Genomic DNA, 24,969 nt, shown 5'->3' on the forward strand with positions numbered 1-24,969 from the left:
AGCAGAGAGGGGCTAGTGGAGGAGTTCTGCTCTCCTTTGTCGAAGTAAATACACACAGTGCTGTTTTCGACAGCAGTCTTTCTGCACATTTAGACATTACACAATGTGGACAGCTGAATTTCCAAAGAAGTTGCGATATGTATCGAGCGGGTGGTTACTACATTATGACAAATCTACCATATGAACAGTTTTGCCGTCTGCAATATTACAAAATAAACCCAAGGTTGCTGCACTTCAAGTACAAATGTATTTCTCATAGGGACATTCTGTGGTTTTAGGCTCGCATTCTGATGTTGAGCATGGCTGTTCTGCTGGAGCCTTGGCGAGAACAGACAAACAGCAAGTTGCAGTGCAGAGGCAGACAAAAACTCACTGCTCCCTCTTGTTGCTGCTGTTGTGGCTGTTATTGGGTGCACAGTCTCAATCCACTCATCTTATTCATATTTCACTTTGTAAAATGCGGAGGCTAATCTTTCATGTTCGGGACAACTCAGGCAGAAGTATATAATATCAATATGAGCTGAGTATATTACCTGTTATTACCCCGACGCCATCTTCACAATCATAGTCTGAGATTTCGCCATCACTTAACCTCTGGGATCCTTTGAGATAGACAAAAGTGGAATAGGTGAGTCGGGAATGGGCAGCGCAAGTAAAGGATGAAAAAGGGTTGAATGTGTTTGAACTAAAGGCTTAAGTATAACATCACAGTGCACTAAATAAAGACACTGTCAGTGATGTTCGATCATTTACATAAGAAAATGAAAAAAAGCAGATGTTCAATGAGTTCAATTTCTGAGTTCAATGAGACTGTTAAGCATCACCACACTGGAAAATTCTACGCACCACACAGATAAACACATCCACACTGTGTTTTCAGTCGTCAGTCATAGCTGAGTCAGATCAAGTGGACATTTCCATTTTTCTTTTTTCTATTATTATAAATGACAAGGGCTGCACTTTGCAATGCTGCTCCCGACCTTTCACCCCAGTTTGTCACAAACTTTTCACAGCTGTCAGCATTTTCAACACTGTAGTAGTAGCTACCATCAGGTACCCACAAAATGCCTTTTGTGAAAAAACTGTCGAGACTACAGCATTTGTTGAAAGTAACAAAAACAGAGGAGGCAGAGGAGACGTAAGAAAAACAAATATAATTTCCATAAAGATTTTCACAAAGCTTTTAATAGGCTATACTCGCATCTAATGTATCTACTATATCCTCTGTCAGCTTAATGAACCATCACATTCAAAACACACAAATGCAAGCAGAGCAAAATGAGACAGTAATTGTGCTTTTCATTTTAAGGTACCTACTTGTAACGGACAACATCACAAAGGAAAAGCAAGTGGTTTTTATCAGTCAGGACTGTGAGATTGGGAGTTTATAGCATTTTTAGAGCACAACATTAAAATAAGTTTTCGCAGGGAAAAAGTTGTAGGTTGCAGGGTGAGACTGTTATATATTTAATAGGCGGAGACGTTTATGTTGACAGGGGTCCTATGTCTGCTTCCCTGTGTGGATTTCAAAAGCGGAGCACCAGTAACTAACACACCAGCTCGCAACTTTGCAACAGATGTGAGGGAGCAGAAGCATGCACCCTTCATGGGTGTGGGCTACAGAATCAAGCCACAAGAATGCATCATTCGAGAGGACAGCAGACACTCAAATGCATCACAGAAAGGTGCTGCCTAGGAGTGTAGGACCATTACCTGAGTATGAATATGATCCTTTGTCTGTAAAAGCAAAAGCAGTATGGTTGATGTGACACACAGGACACAAGTGCTCATCGTAAATTCGCAGGGCTTTATAACACGTGTGTGTGAAAGAGTTGGCACGTACTCTGAAGCCGCCGTGTCGGGCTTTCTCCATGAAGCTGCCTACGTTGCGTGTTAGGGGAGGCGCGGGGGAGTGGGATGGAGGACACGTCATGGGTCTGTAGCTTGTACCAGTGAGGCTCGTCATCCAGAAGCGCCGTCTCCAGTTCAATGAGTATCTAGCCATGTGAAAAGCCACAGTCGGGTTGGAGACTTTGTCAAACACTCATTGAGCAATTCATAATAATTAAATCAAAACCTTTCCTCTTGGCAAAGCATTTATCTTTCAATTATACAATTGTATTTCCAATGGACAAAGCTTTCGAACGCACAACATGTTGAGAAAGATACACGTCTTTTATCACGCAAAAAACAGAAAGTGAAAAGTGACAACAAAACAATTAGAAGCAGAATAAATTGGCGAGATGTAGAATTAAGATGTAGGGGTCTAACCCAACTCCTGATAATGAATAACGTGATAATGTAGAGTGTTCCAAAAAATGTGTCTGCATAGTGTAAGCACTGGTGAGATGTTTGTTTCTTTGTCTTTCTTACCTCTCCCAAGAATTCACTCTCTTCTTCCCTCACTCTGGCTTGGTCCCACAACGTGATCTCCAACATACGCTCCCGAAATTCCCGCCGATGTACCGGTGAATACATAAAGGTCTGATTCCATTTAGGCTCTAAGGATTTCTTGACTGTTTTTGTTCTCCTCTTGCTTTTGTCGCTGGGGGAACAACAATGCCAACAATTGTTTTACAATCGTAACACGAAAGAGCCACGAACACGACAGACACTGTGGTACGGTGCGTACAACTGTTGAATTAAGGGAGTGTGGCACTGAACGAGTCAGCAAATTTTAGCACCACATATTAACATGAAACGGAACGCTCACCTTCTATCAGGGAGGAAGTAGATTTTCACGTAAGGATTCCTGGGCCGACCATCTTCCCTGGGTGGCAGGTCTTTGGCTCCCAGTATGGTGACTATTAGTTGATGGCCGACTTTGTCGTACCAAAGTTTGACCTGCAAGTACAGAACAGAAACATAATTTAGTCACAGTGATCTGAGGCAGTAGTTGTGAAAATGCACAAGGTGAAAAAAATGTGGAGAAGACAACTTCACCCGGCTCAATTTAGTCTTGGCATGCACTATTATTTCCTCTATATAGGACAATTGTTGACTACAGTTTGGGGTCCTCTCCTGTATATACCTAAGATGACTATATGATAAAAGTCGCATTCTTAAAACTATTTAATTAGAATATACAGTGAGATCATTAAAACATGGATAGCGCTGGCATTTCCATATTACAAGATCTACAGATGCCTATTAACCTTATATTTTACTATTTTAAATTTAGGAGCCCCCAGTAAACAAATGTGTATGAATGTGACTGCTAATCAAACTATATAGTCGTATGGCTGTGTATGTTGAACTTGTGCGCATAAGTGTGATTGTTTGTGTCTGGTCTGATCATTCATCATGCAGTATTTCTCTTGGACGGATGAATAAATATTATGGAAAGGAAATTGGCTGTAATTCATCTGGATTTCATTTAACCAAAAGTGAAGAGAAATACTACAAGAAATATGCTCTACCATTGCTAGCAGGGAATAATGCGACCTAGCAGTGATGATGTTGTCTGTAATAATGTCTCCGATACTGGACAAAGGGCACTGATATTGACAAATCAATCATGCTCTTGCAAGAGTAATCAAAGGTGGTAAAAAGGAAGTATGGACGCCAAAAGCAGACACTTAGAAGGGGTAAAACTTGTAACAGTGGCCTTAAAGCAATTGGATGAAATGAAAAAAAAAGACATCTTCTAAGTTTTTGTCCATACTTCATCAAGAATATGATAATGGAGCGCCAGCAAGTAAATCTACCAGCTAACCATGCAGCATTGTAAAAGAATGTAGCCAAGACCAGTTTGTCGAGAAAATGTGAAAACAGACGGGAGCGTATGACCCAAAAGGTTGTTCAACCCACATAAATTGAATCATACTGCTATAAGAATACTACATGTTAATCAATATGACATGATCATATATTGAAGAGAAAATGTATTAGAAACCGATTAAACAGAATGAATAATAACAGAGTCAAAAGACAAGACATCAACAAACTATACAATGTCTCTGCGGCTATACATAAGAGTGTAACAGTCTGATTTAAACACTATGCTATTTGATAATGAAATGTACCAATTTTAGATTTTAATCTATCAATTAAAAATGCACATACCTTATTTAAAGGCGTCACAATACCGCTCTGTGCATCATAACAATTGGAAGCATTCACCAGCAGTTCTTAAAATGTTGTCAATAAGTTCTAATGTTGCACTTTTTTTAAGATTAGATAATACCAACACACATACATATAAGTGCTGACATGGTTGGGCAATATACCTGGTTATTCAGAATTCTACGTCTACAGTTGTACATATTTAGCTCTATATCCACTATTAAATAAATCTTACCTTTTACAAACCTTTATGGGTTCACTTAGAATTTGATCAATTCTTTTTCATTTTCATGAGCTTTCCATTGAAGTAGCTTCACGCTTTTTTAATCGTTCCCTTTAAGTTGTGTGTCTTACAAACAACCATGTTGTCTGATGTGATTCTATGGGGCATATTACTTGGGATCAACCAACACATGCTTGCAACTTTGCAGCAAATTAGTTGGATACAAAAAAATGTCCATGGGTCCCGTGAAAGGTTATTATTAATAATCTGATTATATACACATTTATGGAGTTTACAATTTTTTGTTTTGAAATCCCACACTGAATTTTCCAAAGGACTTATTGAGGGACTCTGATATTCTGTCAATGAGCTCAGTTGTCAGAGAGAATTTATACATATTTTTTGTGCAAAACGGTGGAACAAAATTAACAATCCAAATGTGTGAACCCCAAGTCCGTCAAATGTCATAGCATTATAGAAGTACATTACTGCTATCCGTGATAGCAGAGAGTAGCCCTTGATGTCAAGAACAGGCTCTACATCTTTGTTTTAGTGGAATTTAAAATAAATGTGCAATATTCTTGTGCACGGTACAGCTATCGTTTGGCTGTAAAACTAAACATTCAACTTTTTTTCGCTGCAAAATAATGCCACAAATAAGTTAAACAAAACTAGATTGATGATGATGATTTATACTTCTGCATCACGAGAACACAAAAAAGGAAGAGTTTTTCAGGAGATGTGTGTGATTATGGAGTTATGTACTGTCTAAAGGGAGGTTCATTTTGCATTGAAGTGGAAAATAAGTCCAGTCCTATGTCCTTAAAACGCCCTCCTTCAAAACCTTTGTCAAGATCCCATATGTATGACAAAATATTTCATATCAGCAACTTGAACAAGGCAATGGAAACTGTTTCTGATGTTGATTAGTTGGGCATGCGCTACCGAGGCAAACGGAAATGAATGGGTTAAAATGAGCAATACATAATAAGTCCAATCAAAATGGTGATAGCAAGAAATCATATGGAAGAATGTAACACAAGGCACTGCACTGACAGGGAAACATGAAGCTTTAATTTCCCTGAAAATGCAATTTCCCAAGTATGGAAACAGAAAAAGGCCAGTCAACAGTCAAAGAGCAAAGACCAAATAGAGGGTGCCCTTCAGACAGGGCCCATTACCTGGACCCTAGGGGGAATAGGCGGTGTTCTTCTACTAAGGCTTTGGCTCTGGATAAGCAAAATTAATAACAAGAAAGGAAATGCAATAAAACCAAAATTCACAATACACCCAAACACTAAAACAGATGTTTGCACTTTTAGGAGACTATTCTTTTTTTTTTTCTTTTTGCCTCTCATTTGTATCTTTAAGATTTTTTTTCCAGAGATAATTTGTCTCTTCACTGCTTATTTGATGTTACGGATACATAATTATTAACCTTATTTTAGTTCCAAGCCTGCCATCTTGTGTCATTAGCCCCACAAACTTTAAAAAGTTTGAAGACTGCTTAAAAATACTGTTGTAATATTGTTTTGGCCTTACCCAAATCTAGCATTTTTGTTACATGAAAATTTTTATTAATTTGTATTACTTAAAACACACACACACACACACACACACACACACACACATACACACATACATGCAGGCACGCACCCACAACTGCATGTTAGCACATGCTAATTTATTTATTCTACATCTCAAATTATATAAGTAGCTGATGTCATATTTCAGTACAATTGTTTAACCCATTCATCCCAGGAGGGTTTTGGTTCTTAAACTAGAAAATGGACACATCGCACCACTGATAATCCAGAGCGGGTATGGTAAAAAGGTCAGCGAAATAGAAGTGACTCTGTGACCGTTTTAACAAAGTCACACACCATTTTTTAGATTTGTGTCCATGTGCACATTGAAAATTATGCAAAAGAAAAAAAAAAAAGATATATCTACATTGTATATCGGTTGGATGTGGATCATGTGCATAACACATCTGGACACAGACAAGGCCATTTATCACTAAGGATAGCTCACAGTCCATATGTCACTGTAAGGTCACTTACTGAAAGCTGTCCTGACAAGTACTGGGGAGCATCCCTCAGCATGTTGGGACTCATGGGGGAGGTGACAGAAATGGACGGGCGCTCCATCTTTTGGGACTCAAAAGAACTTGAACCTGAAAGAAGACATGAAGCAACCATTTAGGAAATACTACTGTGGTTTTAGTGAAGAAAATGTATGATAACAGAGAAATGATAAGGAATTTAGGGAACGATGGAAACGCGAGGGAGGGAGAAAGGAGCAAGAAATTCAGAGAGGCAGTGTGAATGAAGAAATTCATTCAGATTTAGGCTTGGGTGATTAGTTGGACACAGTAGGATTATGTAATAGACAAGGATTGTTAAATGTTGAAGACTCACTTGATTCCAGTTGTGCATGTGTGCTGTCTGGTATCCTTGGAATATCTCTGTGGGGATGGAAGTGGGGGGGGGGGGGGGTAAGAAGTGTGAGGGTGAGAGAAAAGGATGAGGTCAAGTGAATCAATAACCTAATGCTGAATGTGCTGCGCTTCAGTGACTTCAAGTACATTAGTCTTCATTCACACAGCACTCCTTAGTACAAACCAGGAGAGAGAAATTGACTTATTTTGTGCCCGCGTTTCAAAGGCAGGCACGCACGCACGCACACACAAACCAGACAGACACGCACACGGCCAATCAGATGGAGGGTCCCCGCCCTTCACTATTGTCATGGGTGTGTGTTCTGGTTGTTGTTTTCCCCCATGTCTCGTACACACCTGCTCCTGAGAGCATCTTCCCCACCTGTGTCTCGCTTACCCTAATTACCCCATGCATTTAACCTCCTGTCTCATTCTTTCTGGTCGCCAGTTCGTTGTACCTTGTTGTCAGGTTCCAGCAATCCTTGTTTCCACGTCACCCACTCATAGTCAGACGACACCCTGTTCTGATTATTGACCTTGCCTTTTTGCCTCACGTTTTTTGGATATTGCCTGCCTGTGTACCAGCCTCTGCCCGTTTATTAAACCTCTCTTTTTTAAACTGTCCATTTGAATTGGAGTCGTGCACTTTGGGTCCTGTCCTTTGTTCCGTTCATGACAACTATCTCTGATTGCTTTAGAGACCACGATGGGTTTCATGTGTCTGCTTTCAGGTCGTGGAAATGTTTTTTTCTGCCTCAATTGATTGGCCACCTGTCAGTCCCCCCCACCCCCGGCACCATTCAGAAATTTGGGCCCATTTGCGACCAAATTAGTTGCACGTTAGAGTCCTGTCTCGTCGGGGGGGGGGGGAATTTTAAAAAATCATGCGCCGGCTTTCCAGCACCACGCCAGAGTCCTAAGCCATAGCTCTGCATCCTAAGACGCAGACTGATCTTACTTTATGCGTCCCTGCTATCCTGAATGAGATGCCTGCATTAATTTTTGACCTTACAGCAAACATTTGTCCTTGTGAGTGAGCATTGATTAGTGGTGGCCGAAATAAAGTGGTTGAATTTGCCATTAATCTATATAATTAAATATTGATCATTCTGTGATCTTAACAAATGTAATAATAATATTAATAATAATAATAAAAACAATAATAATAATCATACTAAGCGGCATGGTGTCTGACTGTTTAGCACATCTGCCTCACAGTTCTGAGGAACCGGGTTCAGATCCGGCCTCGCCTGTGTGGAGTTTGCATGTTCTTCCTGTGCCTTCGTGAGTTTTCTCCGGTTACTTCGGTTTCCACCCACATCCGAAAAACAAGCATGGTAGGTTAATTTAAGACTCTAAATTGCCCGTAGGTGTGAATGTGAGTGCGAATGGTTTATATGTGCCCTGCGATTGGCTGGCGACCAGTTCAAGGTGTATCCCGGCTCTCGCACAGAGTCGGCTGGGATAGGCTCCAGCACGCCCGCTAGCCTAATGAGAATAAGCGGTACGGAAAATGGATGGATGGATAATAATAATAATAATAATATTTGATGTGAAAATCATAAAAGCCTTTGAAAGCATGTACAAAAACACTCAGAACAAAGACCTGTCATGTGTGAGGACTATAGTACTACATTGAATGTGGTTGTGAGGTCTCACCCGATGGGCCGTGAGACCACGAGTTCCACTTGTGGTTCAGGCTTGGATTCTAGAATTATATTGTAAACTTCTTTAAATGTGGCTCCTTGTAAAAGCCTGCCATTCCATTCCAGCACCTGGTCACCTGTAAAATCATCAGTTTTTATTAAACACACATACAACATTTAGTTTAATAAGATCTTCATGTTTGAGGAATTATGAATACCTGGTCTGAGGTGCCCAACAGTATCTGCTAGACTTCCTTTTCTCACTTTAGTGATGAAAGCACAAAGCCTACCAGATTCTGTCATCTTGCCTCCGACCACCTGTGGTGAAGAAGAGAGGTGAATGTAAGAGCAACTACGCATTGATGGATATGAAACCACTTTCGAGGATAACCTGTGAGCAGTTTACCTCTATTTACAATACATACTCCTGTTTGTTTACAGCTGTAAATCTTTTTTTCTTACAGTTTACAGTTTTCAAGTATGATAATACAGTAAAGCTTTTCAAATGGAAAGTCTGAGATAAAAGTTTTTATTCTTTGTTTTCTTTCAGTTTTTAATGTCTAGGGTAATGCTTTAGTCCTATGTACTGTTACTGTGGTTCTGTAACAGTGCAAGCCTGTGGGCTAGAAGTGTCCTGTAGTCAAGATGCCATACTCCACCCTCATCATACAAATAAAATCCTGCTTAATGGAGGCTGAATGCCAACATACAAAGGAGCTTAGGGAAGTCTGCTAAATGAAATGGCTTTATGTAACCGGCTGAGGCCGAAGCGGGGGCCTCAAAGAAGAGAACAGAGAGGGATGGGCTGCGAGGGCAAAGCTGGCAGCCTGAATGATGGACTGACTGGCTGGACTACTGAGTGTATTTGCTGCTGCTGAGGAGACAGAAATGCACAAAGGCACTGAGCAAACACAAACGTGCATTTTTAGGAGGCTCATTTAATCAATAATGATTTTTTTCCCCCTCATGTTGCTGCTCTTTGTTCACTTTCCTTCTGGTCCTCTATCTGCCTGGACTTAAGTTGTTTTTGAGCCATATGGAATGATCTTATTCATGTATGCAAGGGACAACAATAGCACTTTACAGTATGTGGAGATGCTAGCAAAACATGTACTCCAACATGTAACTTAATCATTTTAGTGGTATTAGTTTCGAGCATGCTGATATTATACAATGGTATTGATTATGACCAGAGTCAAGTCCCATTGAATACTAATACAGAATCAGGTTGTGATGTAATGAGATATTGAGAGTAGCACAGGAAAATCACACAAAAAGTATATGATCAACCCATTACTACAGTAAGCTCACCTTAAGACCAAGCAGAGCTCCTGAGTCTCGAGGCACACTTCCATCTTTCATTCTCTTATTGAGCAAAATGCGCCCTATGAGGCGATCCCCGTCTTTGGACGGCTGCCACGTCACCGGATGCTATGAGGTCAGAGCAACAACACACTTCGTGTTTACAAACTTGAATGTGATCACTTCAGATAAGTTCAGTGAATGGGGGCATTTGGGGAAGTGTTCATTCACTTAGAGCAGGGGTGTCAAACTCATTTTTGTCACGGGCCACATTGTAGTTACGGTTTCCCTCAGAGGGCCGTTATTACTGTGAAACCATACAAATCTTTAATCACTTCATAATTTTTTTTATTTTTTTTTTGTCCTGTTTGGCTGTAGCAGCCTAACAGCTGAATCACCTCATCATATTATTATTACACCCAAAATTTATAAAATTGTTTTGCAATCAGAAATCAAGGGTTATGGGTTTTTCAACTATTGTTCATATTTGGTAACACAAAAATGCTTACAAAATCTCAATGTTATTTACAAAATAGGACAATTTGAAATCTTGGTACAGATTTGAACCAGAATCATGGAAGTTGACACGCATGATTTGCCTTCGCGGGCCACATAAAATCATGTGGCGGGCCGGATCTGGCCCCCGGGCCTCGAATTTGACACCCATGATTTACCGGGAGAACGTTCACACAAGCTCGCTACTCAAGTGGAGTGTAATAAAAAGATATTTTTAATGTTTAATTTGATTTTTAAAAATAGCATTTCCTCAGAAAATGAATACTTTGATATATTATGATAAATGTGAAATATAACAAATTCGCAATAGCATTGTTATTTCCAGAGCTTATGTGAACCTGCCAGAGTGAGGGGTGCCGTAAGCGTCATGCAGTGCCCTATGCAGAGTAAAGCAAGCAGCCCCAGTATTACTGAACCAGCGCATTGTGGGACAGAAAGTCAGTGTCTCATGCAAAAGATTCACGACACACATACAACCACTTTTTAATAGGAGTTGTTGAAGGGATAGCAGACTATGAAAAGGGTTAAAAGGGTCATTTTGGATAGAATAACCAAATTAGAGAAATGATTAAAAAAGATGAAAAGCAAAAGAAGCAGTGAGACACACACGGGGTGAAAACAGACACAGCAGTGGAAGGGAAAAAAGAAAAACATAAAAACACACACACACAAAAAAATTAAATCTTCTCTATTAGGTGTGCTGACAATTAGTTGGGGTTTTGTATAAACGTGGGTGGAATATTGGCCAGGGGAAGGTTTTATCTGGACTGGTTGCTGTGGGGGAGGGCAGCAGAGTGTGAGGGACGGCCTAAGGTTTGCCTGTCGCTCTAACAGGACCGCTGCAGAGGAACAACACAAAATACGAAAACGAGCATGCAACTAGGAGAGACACACATTCCTTTTTGCCATGACAAACAGAGAAGTTGAGTGTCAGTGGTCTGCTTTACTACTACAACTGTATGGTGTGGGTTTTTTCTATTGGGGAGGAAAACAGCAAGTACAAGTAGCAAGCAAAGAGGTTTTCCCTGCAAGTTTTTTTCCCAGCCACACCAAGCAAGGTGCAACCATAATTAACCCAAAACAAAAAGGAACAAAATCGTAAAAGAAATAGATTTCGACGTCATATAAAACGCAAAAAAAGAAACATCTCACCTATGTACACTTAGTGACACAGAGCAAACAAAGACGGGGAGGTCATAGATAGATTTGTTTTTTGAAATGCAGGCTACATTGTCTCAGTACCTTCTCACTATGGCTATGCTCCTCGTTTAGGGTAGTGCTACTGCACGTATCAACTCCTGAGTCTTTAACTTGCGGTTCACACCACGCCAAGTCCTCTTCAAATGAGTGTCCCCCAAAGCGCACCATTTTCTTTTGCCTCTCAGATAAGGTGTGTGCCGGCTCAGACATAAATGCGTGCTCAATTGTTTTTCTTTTTCCCCTTTGACTGTCCCCTAAAGGTGTGGGATAAAAACAGAAAGAAAACAGAAAAAGAACATGCAAAGGTGTAAATAAAACAAAGGAAATGTGAAATGACAATAGACTCTGGAATACAGGGAATGAGGGGAGGAGAAGGAGAAAGAGAAAGATAGAGGTTACGAGGCAGGAGGGAGGGGGCTCCACATGTCTCACCAAAGACATTGGGGAGGCCTCGCTGCTATGCCAAGATGCATGGTCCCACCAATGGCCATCCAAATCTCCTGTAAGGTTGGGGGAGGGTGTACGTACATAAGAGAGGACAGCAAGAGGGAGCAGTGAGGACATCACAAACCACAACATAGACACAACCTGACGAGTTCGTACGCACACAGACTCAAGTATATACAAAGACCCCAATGCACATACCGTAATTTCTCGCGTATAATGCCCATTTTTTCCCCAAAAAAATTGTCAAACGTCAATAGTGCGTATTATACAGAGGCAAATGGGGGGGGGGGGGGGGGGGGGAAATCATATTTTTTCATAAATGTATGCCGCCATCGAGAGGTTATGAAAAAGCTGCACACTTTCATTCCAAAATGTCACCGCGACCTAGAGGTTATGAGAAAGGTTTACACGTTCATTCTAATATGCCACCGCCACCTAGTGGTTATGAAAAATGTGTAGCCTACACTTTCATTCCAATATGACTGCATATATGTACAGTTGTGCTCATGAGTTTACATACCCTGGCAGAATTGGTGAAATATTATTATTATTTTTATTTTTTTTAAATATGACTGATGACTGAACAACAACCATCATTAATTATGTTTTTATTTGTTTTTGTCTCTATGGTTATGTTTTGTTTAATGATAATGCTTTTCTGAAATGCTTGACCGTTTAATTCGAATCCCATTAAAATAAAATGAAATGTGTTTCACATGGCCCTTCATGTTTTATTTCAAGAATTGTACCCATCTTACAAATTATGCCTGGGTAATCAAACATATAAGCACAACTGCGTGTTTTCTAATTTACTAAATAAAAGTAGGGCTGTGATTTTCAAAATAAGAGCAAGTAAATAAAAGAGAATTCCGTGTTCAAACAAAGTGCTTAACTTCAGAATACTTAGTTGAAAAAACTAATAAAATACAGATAAACCTTCATGTTTTGATCATATGGGTAGAAGCAAAATCATGCATTGTAAAAACGCATTATACATAGGTTGAAGGGTTTTCCAGAATTTTGAGGTCAACTTTGGGGGGTGCGTATAATACATGGGTGCGCATTATACACGTGAAATTACGGTATTCCACAAATTCTCAGAACCATATATGATCCCTATGGAAAAAGCAAAATGGCAGTTGTGGTTATAACAAAAAAGGTACTGACCAACATAAGGAAAACACACGCTCAGATCAAAGAACCATAAAAGCTAATTGTTATGAGACATGTTTGTCTTCCCCAGAGTTGTAACAAAGCATCATTATCATAATCATTACCACCATCAATATAACCATCAGATGTTAGTGTGAAAACAAATTATGCATTTTGATAAAACACTATGAGTGTCCCTTGACAGGCTTTAGCCCCGGTGACCCTCTAACAACAGCTGACAACAGTGATTATCCTCCCCAGCTGCTTTAGTGTCAGCAGCATAAACACTAGAGAGCATTTCAGCATGGTAGACAAACTCTATTTAACAAATCACTTGCCTAGGGCCAATTTTTTTTTAAACAACTTTATATTCAGGTTTTCCAGTTACAAAGACATTGAACAGTTGTTTTATATAAATATCTATATTTATCTATATCTATATCTAATATATCATAAATATTATGCAGATACCCCCGTAGGCTCAACCGAAAAGAAATCAAAAACCTAATAAAAGAATACACAGTATATTGCAACATATAATACAAAAATAAAAATAAATAAATACAAACATACATACATACAGTGGGTATGGAAAGTATTGCAGCAATTTGCTAAAATCATTTAAGTTATTTTTTTTCCTCAATGTGAACAGGCTAAGCGGTATAAAAAATGGATGACGGCTAAATCTTACAAGTTCTTCTGGATGAACAGACCAAAGAAAATCCTACAAACTCTCCAAAAACTTAAGTCTTTACAGAACAGTTGAAACTGTTATAATTACAAAGAAGAGATATACTCATCCATCTATCCATTTCCTTTACCACTTATCCTCATTAGGCAATAATATGATTTTTAATATTTAATTCTTGTTGGTGTATGTACAGTGTACGATATCTATACAGTATACCTCACAGTATACCGGTTTTCCAAGGCCATCCTCCACATTTGTTAAAACGAGTGGGCACAGGTGTCAGCATGCAGTATTCCTTTTCTGAGCTCTCAAGCTATATTAACAATGGCACTTCACAATTGGGCACTTATCCCCAACAAGGCACTGTGTGGTTTTTAAGGCAGGAGGAAACTCATCACGCTAGTGAATTGTGAGCATCAGAAGTCTATGCCCAGCCCTGCCTGTTCGCCTTGACTCCTAGGCCCCACAAAGTGATGATTCAGGATGGAGGCAGCATGCAGGCAGTGGTGGAGTTCACCACCAGCACTCTCTCCATCACTTTGACAGCTCAATAAAAAAACTGTGTAAACTATTAATTGGATCAATAATTATTGATGCTGGTTTTACTATAACTCAAGCAGTGCAGAAAAGAGGCATGTGTGAAACTGTGGACAGTATGTTACCAAGGTGATAGAGTCGCAGAAAGTGACATATAGGCCCATCCATCCATTTTCTTTACCGCTTATCCTCACTAGTGTCGCGGGCTGCTGGAGCCTATCCCAGCTATCTCCGGGCAGGAGGCAGGGTACACCCTAAACTGGTCCCCAGCCAATCGCAGGGCACATAGAAACAAACAACCATTCGCACACACATTCACTCCTACGGGCAGTTTCAATCAACCTACCACGCATGTTTTGGGGATGTGGGAGGAAACCAGAGAGCCCGGAGAAAACCCATGCAGGGACGGGGAGAACATGCAAACTCCACACAGGCGGGGCTGGGATTTGAACCCCTGTACCCAGAACTGTGAGGCAGATGTGCTAACCAGTCGTTCACTGTGCCGGCGACATATAGACCCTTTCCAAAAAAATAGAATATAAAGGAAAAGTTTATTTATTGATTTATTTTAAAGTAAGTGAGCCTTTCATTCGGGAATCAACGTCCAAGGGTTTGAAGGAAGACGGGTGAAGAACAGAACCCAAGCTGCTTCAGCTCCAGTGTGAAATATCCAAAGTCAGTCATGATTTGGGGTGCAATGTCCAGTGCAGGTGTCGGTAAACTCTGCTTTCTTAAATCTAAGGTCACCGCAACAGTCTATCAGACTGTTTTAGAGGACTTCATGATTCCTTCTGCTGAGGATGTATGGAGATGCAGATTTCCTCTTCCAGCAGGACCTGGCCCCTAACCATACCGCCAGAAGCACCAAAACCTGGTTTGATGCCCGTGCCATCACAGTGCTTGACTGGCTAGCCAACTCGCCGGATCTAAACCCCATTGAGAATCTATGGGGTATTATTAAGAGGAAAATGAGGGGCAGCAGACCCAAAAACAAAGAAGAACTGACAGAAAGTATGAAGGAAATCTGGGCTTCCATAACTCCCAGGCAATGCCACAGGCTGGTTGCCTCAATGCCATGGTGCATCGAGGCAGCGATTAAAGCAAAGGGATTCCCAACCAAGTAGTGAAGATTAACATCGTTTTGAAAGTACCATATTTTGATTGATTTAATGTGACCCTAATTTCTTTCTTTTTTCTCTCCAAAAACTGAGGAGTAAATGCTGAGTTCTTCACAGTATTCTAATTTTTTAAATTCCTGATACCGTTGGTTTTATGAGCTGGAAGCCCAAATGATGTAAAAGTAAAACAAATAAATAGTTGAAATTGTTTAAATTGTGGGCCCTGAATCTGTAATTTTAAAGTTTAACTTTTTGAATGGAATTATGGAAATAAAACTTTTCCATGATATCAATTTTTTTGGGAAAGGGTATGTGTTTGCAAGAGATCACATAGTTTAGCTATTAAAATACTCTGTAATGAATTTTTCTCATTAAGAGTTAATTAAGATGAGTAACTATCTCAGAGTTACTCCCATTAAACTGCACAGGCTCGCTCGAAGTGAGCTGGAGCCCAACCCAACTGACTTACAGCGCAAGGTGGACTTCACCCTGGATTGATTGCCATTCACTCATATAGACAGGCCACCATTCACACTTACATTCAACCGTCACTGAGTGGCACATGAACCCCCGCTGACTGCACAGACGTCAAGCAAATGAAACACGACACTATCAGCAACTAGTTGAATAAAATACTTTCAAGTTGTCTAATAGCTCCACAGGGTTGGAAAAACAGATTTCCACAGCGATGAATCATGAATGTTTGGCTCTCAGTGTACAACGCTCACCTCACTGCTGTAGTTAGTCATCCAGTCCCCTTTTCTGTCTGTTCGGCACGATTATGAGACTGCATGTCAGGGGAATCAATAGAGAGTAAAACACAGGGAGAGGTTCATAGCCGGAAATCAGTAACCTTCTCTCATAGGCACAAGCCAGACCCATTACAGCTGGCACACCCTCTTGCCTCCTAACTCCCCTTCTTCTCATTCCATCCAACCCTCCTCCCTCCAGGGGTACCCTTGGGGTTATGAAGGTTTGAGAGTATAAAAAGCACCCTGCCTAGCCTGCTATTACATCTCATCTCCTCACCCAGGCAAGCTGAGTACACAAACCCTGAGATGCTGACAGAACACATACGGCCAAAAGGTGCTTTGCGCCCTCTTTTCTGTCTCTTTGCCGATCTGGCCTTAGGTGCACGCAGGTCGATTGTTTTAGTTTTGCTTTGGCCACAGAACAGAAGAGAACAGTCGAGGTCAACTTTTTGAGCTTAACAGTGAATGATAATCATGGTCAATATCATTCTGGGGACAACTTAAAAACAGGTGTATCTATGGCTGGCTTTCCTGTCACCTTTACAATTTTTTATCTATTAGTGTTGTTACATAATTACACATTATTCTGAATTTAAATAATGTTAATGCATATTAATTTGTTAGCAAAATGATTCAGTGGGTCAGTTCACTATTTATTTGGGTCAATCACCAAACCCGCTGAAAGCATACATTTGCAACAGCTGTAATTGTCATCAGAAAGTAGAACAGTCAATTATAAAAATGAAATAAATCCATGTAAACTGGCTAAGAAAAATTGGTTTCTAAAACAGTCTAATTCAGTTCAAATCCTATACAGACTGGCATGTGGAAGTGGCAGACACATGCAAACAGAATCAACACAAACCCTGACCCGAAAACAGCCTGACTTCCTCCCTACTTGTGTTGAGGGGCTACCTGGAAAGCCTCACATCAATAATATATCACCAGCTGTGTTTCGCAGTGAGAAGAACAGTTAATAGAACAAAGCAAGATGAAGACGAAATATATCGGTCATGTGGCAGGTGTTCACAGAGGTGTGCGTGACACACAGAGACAATCTGCCTTGATTCTATTGGCCCGTTGCACCAAGCTGGTGTGGAAAAAGATGTGACACGGACCACCGACCCTGAGAGCAAGCTGAAAGACACTGTGCTTCTACATTAGTCTGCAAAGCCGCCGAGCCGAACGGTGTCGTCAACAAGTCGAGGTAACGTCAGACACGATTGTGACGCACTCAAACGACTTAACTTCAAATAGAAAGTTTAATGAGTGTGAATTATTTTGTGACAAGCAAGCTTGTTGCCCATTTGGTTGCATTAGCCTACATTTTAGACACACTATAACTATGTAAGTGTATTGTTTACCATCAATACGCTCAAACAGAGGAATCCCCCACACCATGATAAAGCTTTTATGGGCCAGTTACGTACCCAGGGTAAAACATTTATCAACGCACCATACAAGTGTTAACATTGAATTTGCATAACATTGAATTTGCATAACTGTCAAACGGTTGTACTTCATGTATTTCCTAACATTATTAGCTGTCCGTCCTGTGACTCAAATGAGGAGTTGGGCCAATCCACATTTTGAGTAGTTTCAATACATTAGAAATTACACAGGACATAACACGCAACATTTATACAACAAATAAAAATAAAGACTGAAAAATAACAGTAATATTAAAATGTATGGCATCTGATTTAAAAACCGTGACAAAGCCCAAATGCTTTCGACTATATAAAAGTTGTTTTTTTTATTCATTCAAATTTGGCAGGCAAGACATTCTTTGGGCCTCTTTAGTGGGTTAATGACTCTATACCTATGTGCCAAATGTTTAATATTTTTTAAGTACAGTTTTTGTGAACAGAGCCTGATTTATTTACTTATGTTTTATTTATCTAAGATATTGTGTTTATTCTTCTACATTCAATACCAATGTTCTTTAGAATTGAAGGTTAATTGCGCTTAAAAAGGATGTACTTGAATTATTATGTTCTGTATTATCATTATATCAGTGACATTACAAAAACCTTCAACGATACTATCGTTTATCGTGATAGTTTTTGGAAAAATATATCGTCCCAAAACAATTTGCTATCATAGCAGGATGAAACATAAAATATTGAGAGAGAGCGCAACACCAACGGATAATCCAAAAATACTGTACAAATTGTACAAATAGAAATCTGCAATGTAGCGGGACCACGAAGCAACAACCGCCATCTAGCGGAGGATTACTGTAATTATATTCCATGACAATCAATTGCAAGGATTCATTGTTCCAGGGCTGGGACTCACTGTTTCAAGACTTGTGCATCTTGTGACTCAAATAGCCTCAAGTGTAAAATAATCTGTGTATGAGTACTAAAATACCAGACGTGCAAAAACCAAAGGCACGAAAAAGGTGACCAAAAAAAAAAAAAAATTTTTAGGAGGGTTCTGGGGGGATCCGCCAAGCCCCATCAAATAATCTTTTTATTTTATTTTAATATAAATTAAGCAATCTGGAAGACTCTGAAGAGTACAATAAGGCAAAAAAAAAAAAAAAAAAAAATTCTTCACGCAGAAAAAAAATTATTTACAGCGCTCAAGTACATGTTGATGTACAAATTTAAGATTAAAATTAAATTTGCCTAATTTCTTTTCTTTTTTGTTCTGGCCTCCAATTTTAACCAGGCCCATCTCCACTTGCACCTGATGCCTGCTTCAAGCTGTGCCACATGAATAGCATCCTCCTCTTTAAGCACTCATTCTGGAAAAGAATTGACTATAATCATTGTTTGTTTCACTTCATTTTTCACTATTACCAACTTCAAAGGCTGATCCCAAATGCATCCTCCAGAAAATATTAAGTACAACATTTTTCAGTTTTTATTGGCCATTTCTGAATTTGAAGTGAGTTCATTCTGTGTTGTGAAATAATCCTTAACATCGCTCCGTCACTTAATACATTTAACATTAACATCCGTAAACTAATTAGATAATTGTAGCCGGGTTTCATAATTAATACAAGATTTACGAGGCGGCACGGTGGACGACTGGTTAGAGCGTCAGCCTCACAGTTCTGAGGACCCGGGTTCAATCTCCGGCCCCGTCTGTGTGGAGTTTGCATGTTCTCCCCGTGCCTGCGTGGGTTTTCTCCGGGCACTCCGGTTTCCTCCCACATCCCAAAAACATGCATTAATTGGAGACTCTAAAACTGCCCGTAGGTGTGAGTGTGAATGGTTGTTTGTTTGTATGTGCCCTGCGATTGGCTGGGGACCAGTTTAGCGTGTACCCTGCCTCCTGCCCGGAGATAGCTGGGATAGGTTCCAGCAGCCCGCGACACTAGTGAGGATAAGCGGTAAAGAAAATGGATGGATGGGCCTATATGTCACTTTCTGCGACTCTATCACCTTGGTAACATACTGTCCACAGTTTCACACATGCCTCTTTTCTGCACTGCTTGAGTTATAGTAAAACCAGCATCAATAATTATTGATCCAATTAATAGTTCACACATTTTTTTTATTGAGCTGTCAAAGTGATGGAGAGCGTGCTGGTGGTGAACTTTTTTTTATTTTTTTGAACTTTTTTTTAATTTTTATTTATTTATTATTATTATTATTTATTTATTTATTTATTTTTCCGTGGGGTGGGGGAGTGGATAGGTTCACAAAATCCGGGGTTCAGTTCGTATCTCAGTTTTGTGGTGACGGTATACGTTGATTCTTAACATATCTATCTTAAATTAAGATATCATAATTATTATGTCTTGAATATTTTATATTAATTTTATTAATCATAAATATATCTGTTCGTCTATCTATGCCAGCAGCGTTTAGTTAGAGGCAGGACAATCAATGCTCTTGAATTGGATGGCAAAAGGTACAAAAAAGCTGTGTAACCACTTGCTCTTCATATAACATACAACCCCAATTCCAATGAAGTTGGGACATTGTGTTAAACATAAATAAAAACAGAATACAATGATTTGTAAAGCATGTTCGACCTATATTTAATTGTATACACTACAAAGACAAGATATTTAATGATCAAACTGATAAACTTCATTGTTTTTAGCAAATAATCATTAACTTGGAATTTTATGGCTGCAACACGTTCCAAAAAAGCTGGAACAAGGTCATCTTTAGCACTGTGTTACATCACCTTTTCTTTTAACAACATTCAACAAACATTTGGAAACTGAGGACACTAATTGTTGAAGCTTTGTAGGTGGAATTCTTTCCCATTCTTGCTTGATGTACAGCTTCAGCTGTTCAACAGTCTGGGGTCTCTGTTGTCGTATTTTACACTTCATAATGCGCCACACATTTTCAATGGGAGACAGGTCTGGACTGCAGGCAGGCCAGTCTAGTACCTGCACTCTTTTACTACGAAGCCACGCTGTTGTAAAACGTCCAGAATGTGGTTTGGCATTGTCTTGCTGAAATAAGCAGGGGCGGCCATGAAAAAGACGTTGCTTGGATGGCAGCATATGTTTCCAAAACCTGTATGTACCTTTCAGCATTTATGGTGCCTTCACAGATGTGTAAGTTACCCATGCCATTGGCACAAACACAGCCCCATACCATCACAGATGCTGGCTTTTGACCTTTGCGTCCATAACAGTCCGGATGGTTCTTTTCCTCTTTGGCCCGGAGGACACGACGTCCAAAATTTCCAAAAACAATCAGAACACTTTTCCACTTTGCATCAGTCCGTCGTAGATGAGCTCGGGCCCAGAGAAGCCGGCGTCGTTTCTGGGTGTTGTTGATAAATGGCTTTTGCTTTGCATAGTAGAGTTTCAAGTTGCACTTACGGATGTAGCGCTGAACTATATTTACTGACAATGTTTTTATGAAGTGTTCCTGAGCACATGTGGTGATATCCTTTACACATTGTTGTCGCTTTTTGATGCAGTGCCGTCTGAGGGATCGAAGGTCACGGGCATTCCATGTTGGTTTTCGGCCTTGCCGCTTACATAGAGTGATTTCTCCAGATTCTCTGAACCTTTTGATGATATTATGGACCGTAGATAATGAAATCCCTAAATTCCTTGCAATTGTTCATTGAGGAACATTGTCCTTAAACTGTTCGACTATTTTCACACGCACTTGTTCACAAAGAGGTGAACCTCGCCCCATTTTTGCTTGTGAATGACTGAGCAATTCAGGGAAGCTCCTTTTATACCCAATCATGGCACCCACCTGTTCCCAATTAGCCTGTTCACCTGTGGGATGTCCCGAACAGGTGTTTGATGAGCATTCCTCAACTTTCTCAGTCTTTTTTGCCACCTGTCCCAGCTTTTTGGAACGTGTTGCAGCCATAAAATTCACAGTGATTATGATTATGTGCTAAAAACAATAAAGTTTATCAGTTTGAACATTAAATATCTTGTAAATTAAGTATCTTGTCTTTGTAGTGTATTCAATTAAATATAGGTTTAACATGATTTGAAAATCATTGTATTCTGTTTTTGTTTCACATAACGTCCCAACTTCATTGAAATTGGGGTTGTAATAGGTTGGCTTTGTATTCAACTAAACAAGCCCAGATTTCTCAGAGTAAAGTGCATTTGTGACTAAATTAGTCAAGATTTCAGTATTCATACATTTTATTTTAAAGTTCTCTCTATAAATTTCATCTTTATGTTACTAGCAGCATTGATTTGTGCTTCCAGTCAGGTCCATAAAAATTGGGACATGAACACAATTGTCATCATTTCGGATAAAACAGCACCGCAACGGATTTGAAATGAAAGAAACAAGATGTGCTTGCTGCAGACTTTCACCTTCAAATTGAGGCTATTTACATCCAAATCAGGTAAACGGTGTCAGACAGTTCTTGTTTATGCCTCCCACTTTTTAAAGGCTAGCTCGTTACATGTTACCATCGCATATCCTTGGTTGAAGCAAAGTTTCCGTGTTAATCAAAACACAAACATAGCGATATAACTTTGATATGATGATTCTTGGCTGAAGACACACACGCACGCACGCGCCCACACACACACACACACACACACACACACACACGCACACACAGACTCACTGTTTTCCATCTTAAGTGTTCATGGCAAGTTGCTATAGTGATAGAATCTTCAGTATAAAACGCATCCATCCATCCATTTTCTGAGCCGCTTCTCCTCACGAGGGTCGCGGGCGTGCTGGAGCCTATCCCAGCTGTCATCGGGCAGGAGGCGGGGTACACCTTGAACTGGTTGCCAGCCAATCGCAGGGCACATACAAACAAACAATTCACACTCACAGTCACAGTCACACCTACGGTCATTTTTTGGAGTCTCCAATCAATGCATGTTTTGGGGATGTGGGAGGAAACCGGAGTGCCCGGAGAAACCCCACGCAGGCACGGGGAGAACATGCAAACTCCACACAGGCGGGACCGGGTATTGAACCCGGGTCCTCAGAAATGTGAGGCTGACGCTCTAACCAGTCGGCCACCGTGCCGCCTATAAAACGCATATTAATGCAAATATACTGTTATGCAAAATCATTCTATAAAGAAAATCAAATAGTTTGTTTTTGTTTTTTGTAAAAAGGAAAACAATGAGCCATAAACATACAAGACATACAAGAGTAAAGGTGGAGCATAAAGAGAAAGCACATAGTAGACTGAAGGTTATACCTGACAGCTAAAGCTACATATACACAATCAATCAATATAAACATGAAACAACAGTAACCAAATCTGCCTTCTCTGAAAAAAAAAACATGATATTAATAGAATTAGAATTGAGGTTGAACAGGGGAAAAGGGGGAAAAATACATCGTAAATATGGAGAGAGTGACGCTAAAGGTGTGTGTGCGTACCTTTCTCACTGACTGACTCACTCTCTATCTCGACATCCTCACAGCTGGTGTACTCCGGCGTAGTTGCCAGCTCCTCCTCTGAGCTGCTCAGTGACACCTGCCGCATCTTCCCTCCCTTTTTGGTTTTGTGGGGCTTGGGTGGTGGAGGACGCACCGACTCTGATTGATCAGAGCTCAGAGAGTCATTCCTCAACATGCTTTCCATCTTCTCCCTCTTGGTCTTGCGGACAGCTGAGTTGGGGTCCAAGTGATGCTGTTGTCTCCTCATAGATTCCCCTCCTCCGCCCATGTCACCTCTCTGCAGATCCCCAGGTCGGTCACCCAGCACAGGGCTGCGGTGGGGTGTTGGGGGGCTGTGGTTTGATGTTCTGTGGCCTCCAAGGCCAGGACCCATGGGCCCTGCGGTGGAGCGGTCAACAGAGTAAGATCGCTGTCCCACCATAGGCGGACGGCGCTCAGTGAGATGTTGACGTGACAGCCGGATGGGAGCCGGTTCGTCCTGCTCGGTGTAAGCTAGCGAGACATCGCTATGACGTCGCTCATGCCTGAGGCGGCCCACCTCCGCATGCATTCTCATCTGCTCTTCGTAGGGCTGCGGCTTAACAGGATAGCGTGCCAGGTTGGGGTCGCTGCGATAGCGTGTCTGGAACTCCTCCTGTCGCTGTCTCTGGAGCTCATATTCATTGTGTGGCCCATCTAGCTCCTGGTCCAGAGGGTATTCCTGGGAGTGCCAGCGTCCAGGACCCTGTCGGTCTCTGTAGCCAATCCATGCTGCATTTACGTCTGGATACAAATGTGGGCCCCGCGGAGCCCGCCGAGGGTCCCCATCCCCATAGTCAGACGGTGATCTGGGCATGCTTCCGTCTGTCGGGGCATAATGTGAATGGTCACCCCCCTCCCTTTGGTCGTATTTTTGGTTTGGATCCCTGGATGCAGATGGACTTCGTTTCCTGTGGATCACAAGAGAAGAATTTATATTCAAATAATAAATGTAGTTTATTTTAATAGTTTCTTTTTTTTTTTTTAATAGTTTTCTTTTAATCTTATTTGTTCTAAAATACTTTTGGAAAAAAAAAATATTTTTGTCCAAACGTGACAATCTACATCAGTTTTTGAAGTGTTGGCTTTCAATACAAACTACCGAGAGTTTTTTTTTGAAATTGTTTTTATTTCATAGAATGACTCTGTTGACAAGGTGCTTCAGAGCTGTCAAATATTACGGAATGTCCGTATTTTGTTACGGAAATCACTGAACGCTGACTTGTTACGTCCGTAACACCGATTGATCTACACACACACACACACACACACACACACACACACACGCATAGATAGATAAACACTAAAATGGGTAAGTTAACTGTTTATAAACCATTACCACAGCGGCACACGTTATCAATATTCAAGCAGTAGTTGACTTCAGCAAACTAATTTTCAGCGTCATTTGACAGGTGCAGATCGCATAGTCCAGCAGCTTGAGCGTGGACCTTAGTTAACATTTTATTTATCATTTATTGAACCAGGTAAAAGCCTATTGAGAGTTTAATTTATTTTTCAAAAGCCAAGAGACAGCAGAAATTATACAGGCAGCAGAACTTATACAGTACGTATACAGTATGTAACACGACAACATTCATACAAGAAATAAAAATAAAGACTCAAAAAAATGATAGTAATATTAACATGTATGGCATGTGATTTAAAACAGTAAGAAATCCCAAATGCTTTTGAGTGCCTACATTGTTCATTCAAATTTGGCAGGCTTTAAGAATTTTTTTGGGGCCTGTTTTGTGGGTTAATAAGTCTGATTCTATGTGACAAATGTTTAATATTTGATTAAGTACAATTTTTGAGAACAGAGGCTGAGTCTGATTTTTTTTATCCATCCATCCATTTTCTGAGCCGCTTCTCCTCACTAGGGTCGCGGGCGTGCTGGAGCCTATCCCAGCTGTCATCGGGCAGGAGGCAGGGTACACCCTGAACTGGTTGCCAGCCAATCGCAGGGCACATAGGAACAAACAACCATTCGCACTCACAGTCATGCCTACGGGCAATTTAGAGTCTC

General features: G+C 40.5%; 1 protein-coding gene across 22 annotated transcripts in view; it reads right to left on the reverse strand.

Annotated features, from left to right (window-relative positions):
- rims2a (regulating synaptic membrane exocytosis 2a) overlaps positions 1-24,969 on the reverse strand; it is a 163,669-nt gene that overhangs the window by 49,649 nt on the left and 89,051 nt on the right. For 13 of the 22 annotated variants that reach the window (XM_061673764.1, XM_061673762.1, XM_061673774.1 and 10 more), the window contains 12 exons: positions 22,905-23,854; positions 11,435-11,646; positions 9,686-9,805; positions 8,593-8,692; positions 8,388-8,511; positions 6,709-6,755; positions 6,352-6,464; positions 2,714-2,844; positions 2,374-2,545; positions 1,844-1,997; positions 1,714-1,737; positions 534-602 (listed from right to left, as the gene is read on the reverse strand). In XM_061673764.1, the coding sequence (XP_061529748.1) occupies positions 534-602; positions 1,714-1,737; positions 1,844-1,997; positions 2,374-2,545; positions 2,714-2,844; positions 6,352-6,464; positions 6,709-6,755; positions 8,388-8,511; positions 8,593-8,692; positions 9,686-9,805; positions 11,435-11,646; positions 22,905-23,854 (2,216 nt within the window). Of the gene's footprint in view, positions 1-533; positions 603-1,713; positions 1,738-1,843; positions 1,998-2,373; positions 2,546-2,713; positions 2,845-6,351; positions 6,465-6,708; positions 6,756-8,387; positions 8,512-8,592; positions 8,693-9,685; positions 9,806-11,434; positions 11,647-11,824; positions 11,893-22,904; positions 23,855-24,969 lie in introns of all 22 variants that reach the window. The other 9 variants (XM_061673771.1, XM_061673765.1, XM_061673776.1 and 6 more) reach the window with 3 other exon arrangements.

The sequence above is a fragment of the Phycodurus eques genome, chromosome 4, assembly GCF_024500275.1.
Source record: "Phycodurus eques isolate BA_2022a chromosome 4, UOR_Pequ_1.1, whole genome shotgun sequence".
NCBI lineage: Eukaryota > Metazoa > Chordata > Actinopteri > Syngnathiformes > Syngnathidae > Phycodurus > Phycodurus eques.